Source organism: Sinocyclocheilus anshuiensis, unplaced genomic scaffold (genome assembly GCF_001515605.1).
Source record: "Sinocyclocheilus anshuiensis isolate Anshui unplaced genomic scaffold, SAMN03320099.WGS_v1.1 scaffold297, whole genome shotgun sequence".
NCBI classification, from domain to species: Eukaryota; Metazoa; Chordata; class Actinopteri; order Cypriniformes; family Cyprinidae; genus Sinocyclocheilus; species Sinocyclocheilus anshuiensis.
Window position 1 is genome coordinate 206,717 of NW_015536479.1, and position 4,725 is coordinate 211,441.

General features: G+C 37.5%; 1 protein-coding gene across 6 annotated transcripts in view; it reads left to right on the top strand.

Moving 5' to 3' along the window:
* LOC107669270 (protein FAM118B-like) overlaps nt 1–4,725 on the top strand; it is a 15,303-nt gene that overhangs the window by 2,573 nt on the left and 8,005 nt on the right. For 2 of the 6 annotated variants that reach the window (XM_016461699.1, XM_016461540.1), the window contains exons 2-3: nt 2,275–2,364; nt 3,187–3,439. In XM_016461699.1, coding sequence (XP_016317185.1) covers nt 2,282–2,364; nt 3,187–3,439 — 336 coding nt within the window. In that variant the 5' untranslated portion in view covers nt 2,275–2,281. Of the gene's footprint in view, nt 1–884; nt 1,265–1,452; nt 1,560–2,274; nt 2,365–3,186; nt 3,440–4,725 lie in introns of those variants that run through there. The other 4 variants (XM_016461470.1, XM_016461619.1, XM_016461843.1 and 1 more) reach the window with 4 other exon arrangements.

Consider the following 4,725-nt stretch of genomic DNA (forward strand, 5'->3'; position numbering starts at 1 on the left):
GTTGTGCTGTTCTGTTGTAAATAAATCTTAACCAATGATTCCTAATTGCATCTACTTCTGGAAGGCCAAATAAAGTGCTTTTGCTTTCGCACTGAATCACACAGCGTCTCCCTGATGTGGCTGCATCAACACTACCGCTGTTCCTGAAACTTCGCCTTCTTTCTTTGCGTGCACATTTAGGCAGCATTATGCTAATATTTCCACATAGTGAGGTAGATATGTGGGGGCGTGTTAGAACGAGCCGTTTTAGGTAGGTGTGGCTGACTCTTAACTTTTATAAAGAATATCTCTTTGGATTTGAGACGTTAGTCTTTGCAACTTTACAGATCTTCTTTATGCACCAAGAGCTTGTAACACTCCAAAGAGAAAGGAAAACTTGAAATCGCATCATATGACCCCTTTAAAAACGTGGATTCATTAATGAATGATCAGAGACGCACAACAGTTCTCCTAGGGCTTTATTTTCGTTGGTGCCCAGCATTGTGTGATTATAAACTTGCAATTGTGAGTTATTTAGTCTGAATTGGGAGTTATAAACTTGCAATTCTGAGAACATATAGTCCTTTTTCCTCCTCAGAACTGGATTTTATAACTCGCAATTGCTAAGCCTATCTCACAATTCTGAGAAAAAAGTCAGAATTGCGAGAAACAACCTCGCAATAGCGAGAAAAAAGTCGCACTTAACTTTTTTATTTTTTTATTCAGTGACAGAAACGGGCTTCCATAGAAAGCGGTTTAAGTTATGATGCTTTTTATACTTTAAGAGCCTATGTTATAAAATGAAAAAGTTTGGATAATCAATAATGTGTCAGCTATGCCACTCACATAATTTAATGTGTCTCACATTAAATGAAAATTACTACTCTCATTGACTGTTGTGTTTGGAGCCACCGCCTGTAAGTGTGTGTGTGTGTGTGTGTGTGTGTGTGTGTGACTATCAGTCATCATCATACACTGGTCATCATTAGACACACGCAAGGGCGCACAAGCTTCTGTACAAGACTCGCGGAGGATAATCTCTAGACAGGTACTTCGCTAAAGGCTGAACTGATTGAGTCAAGGCCTTTAGCGTTTTAGACTCCGAAGGCTGACTGGCACTGATACCCTAACGTTACTGGCATTGAGATCTTATATAGGGAAGCCACTTGAATGTTCGGTAAAAAAAAAGAGTTTATTTTTGTAGTGTTTTATTTTATCGTTAGTAAACGCGTCGAGTAAATCTAAGAAAGTACTCGGAACCTCATTTTTTTCCCTGTTCATCTGGGTAAGTCGTGTTTTTAAACTTTTAAGATATCCTTTTTGTTTCGGTAACGTTACTGTTGTCGTTAACTTGCTTTCTTTTAGTCTTTTGATGTAAGTTAGCGGATTGGTACATCTGCTCTCTTCCGCTATCTCGCCTTTCCAGTTGAACGAAGTGTAACTTTAAAGTATACAATTTATTATTTTTTTGTTTTGTTAGTCTTGTAGTTTGGAGATAAATAATATCCATATAGACAATAGTGTAATATTAGTCTGTATGCTAAAGCTGTATTTTGTCACATATGGAACAAAAGCAACAGGTGACTGAAGACTTCAACTAAGCTAAAACAACCAAAACATGTTTTAGAATAATAATTACGTTATTACTATCCGTAATGGATTGGATTCAAGGATTTACAGGGAAAAAAAGTAATTACTTTATAATAATTCTATTATTAGGCGCTAAAAATACAATTGTAGCTAACCTGTTAGCTTGCTAGCTCAAGAGGCTGTCTTGGATGTCTGGTCAGTGTTTGTTGTTGTAGGTTATGATTGATTATTTGGGCCTTTTATGTGCACCCGAATCTGTCTGGCATGAATTTGAAAGAAAAACTAAAAGAGATCAGAAAGAGAAGAGATATGCACTAACATCTGTTTGCTCCTGAGTGAAGTTTGTACAACAAATCACTGCAACATTTCTTCCTCTCATCATGAGTATGGAAATATTGTAAAACCTGTTCCTCCAGCCAGAGGAGAATAAGTCTCTTTCAATGTCAAGATAACAAAGGCAATTAATTCAATTAAGCTTCATTAACCTTCTAAATGAGCACTTGACATTGGTCTAATGAATTCCTGGTAACAACACTAATCTTAAATTCACTAGGTTTATTTATGTTGAAATTATGTTCTAAAACCGTGATACTATGTAGTATTGCATATAAATGAATTCTATCTGTCTGTCTGATCTGTTGTTTAGCCTTTTGGTCAGTATTTGTTGCTTTAATTGGACTGAATGAATTGTACTTGGTTTCTCAGGAGTCGAATGGCCTCTGTTGTTACAGTGAAGACAGAGAAGCGTCCTTCCCATGACTCTGAGGATGGCGACACAGTGGCTAAGAAGGCCAGGTATGAAAACAACAGATGTTCGTGTCTTGCTTTGCTGCCAGCACATTCCCAGGGCGAGCCAAATATTCTTCATTGAAGTCAGCTCCTGTTTGCTGACCTGTTCTGATGAACATGTGATCTTTCAAAGACCTGTACTTCCTGATAAGAATGACTTTGCCAGATAGGTTTTTCCTATTCTTTGAAAAAAATGATAGTCCACCCAAAAATGAAAATTCTGTCATCATTTACACACCCTCATGTCATTCCAAACCTGTGTGACTTTCTTTCTTCTGAACAAGACAAAACAAGATATTTTGAAGAAAGCTGGTAACCAGTTTTGGTTCCCATTGATTTCCATTGTACTTTTTGTCCATACATTGGAAGTCAGTGGGATTTGAAACCATTTTGTTACCAGCATTATTCAAAATATTTTCTTTTGTATTACCCGTAAGAACACAAAAGAAGATATCTTCTTTTGTGTTTCCTTTAAAGCGTAGAGGATTGGATGAAACCGATTTTGAAAGAATTAGAAATAATTATTTTAAACACATCAATACAAGTTACACAAACCAGTGGTTTTAATTACATTTAGACATGTTCAACATTTAAGAAGTTTGCAAAAATCATCAACATCATAGAGAAGAAATAGGAAACAGCTAATGAGGTTGACTTTTTTTCTTATAGTTAAGGACCTCCTTTTACTGATTGTTTGTTTAAAAGTTTCAGATCATATTTTTGAAGTCAGGTTAAGCCATGCTTTGCATGCAACTTTGTAGCATAGTTCCGTCCATATGCGTGTTTCCTCTGACCTGATTACATTTCCTCCTGCTCGGCTGACTAAAGGAAGTTGTTGCCCAGCCTGAAGACCAAGCGCGCCCCTGAGCTGGTGCTGGTGATCGGCACGGGGGTGAGTTCAGCCGTAGCTCCTCAGGTGCCGGCGCTGCGCTCCTGGAAAGGTCTGATCCAGGCGCTGCTAGATGCTGCCAATGACTTTGATCTGCTTGAGGAGGAAGAGAGCCGCCGCTTCCAGAAAAGTCTGCAAGAGGACAAGAACCTGGTGCATGTTGCTCATGACCTTATCCAGAAACTTTCACCGGTAAGATGTTTTTTTCATTTTCTTACTACTTGTATACAAAAATTTAAATTGCACATAAGGCAGTTTTTATGTTTAATGATATAATTGTTTCTACTCCAGTTCATTGTTCTTTAATAATATTAAACAACAACTGGAAATATTGAAATATTTATATTAATTAATCTTGAAACACCGATTGAGCAATTACAAGAAACATTTCAGTATGTTTTACTGTTTCTTTTAACATACCTTCTCATGTTTGTTTATTTTGTGCAATAACCAGTAGTAAAGAGGAAGAAATGGTTGGTTCACGTGCTGCTTCGACTGACTCTCTCTCTCTCTCTCTCTCTCTATATATATATATTTATATATATTACTTATTTATTATTTTTTCATGTGTTAAATAAAGTGTCAATTAGGGCTGTGCAAATAATCAAATGCGATTTTCATGCGCATCTTGTCAGTAAAGCCGCTCCTGTGATTAGTAGTAAATCTCCAGCACGTGCGTTCAGATGGAGCGGCATTTACTACACAGAGCCGTAGTTCACTGACAAGCTACGCAATATCGCTTTCAAAATCGGCAATGATTTACTACTAATCACAGAACCAGCTTTACTGACGAGATGTGCATGAAAATCGCATTCGATTATTTGCACAGCCCTAGTGTCAATGGTACATTAACAAGCATGCATTTGGCAAAAGATATTAGAAATATTAACATTTAAACGGTGGATGTCATATAACTACATTCCATGGATACATACAAAATGCTCCTTTCTTGAGTTACATTTGTCTAGTTGACTATCAAGTTATAGACAGTGAATGGCTTTTTTGAGGTGAGTGTAACTGTTACATAACATATAGTTTATAAACTGTTCAGTTGACATCTTGATTGAGCTATTACATGAAACACTTCAGTATATTTTACTATTTCGTTTAAAGGTGGGGTAAGTGATTTCTGGTAGCCAATGTTGATATTTCTGTCTACACTGGTTGCTGTGCGGCGCGACAAATCCCCGACAGAAAACTGCTGCTGCGTTCTATTTATGACGTATTGACACAAATTTCAAATGATTTTCAATGGTCGCTTTATTGCGTCCAGTGTAGACAGACTTTAGCTGTTGCGGCGCGGCATGTCCGGCGAGTCGTGCACTTCACACTAGAGTTTACTGTACGTTAAATACAGGTGCGTTGCACATGCATTCAGATGAACTGAAAAACAGCACAGATCGCTTGGCGGAGAGTGAAACTGATGCGCTCAGTCAGAGAGTGTTCGGCGAGTGAAAATATATCTGTGCTAAACTTAT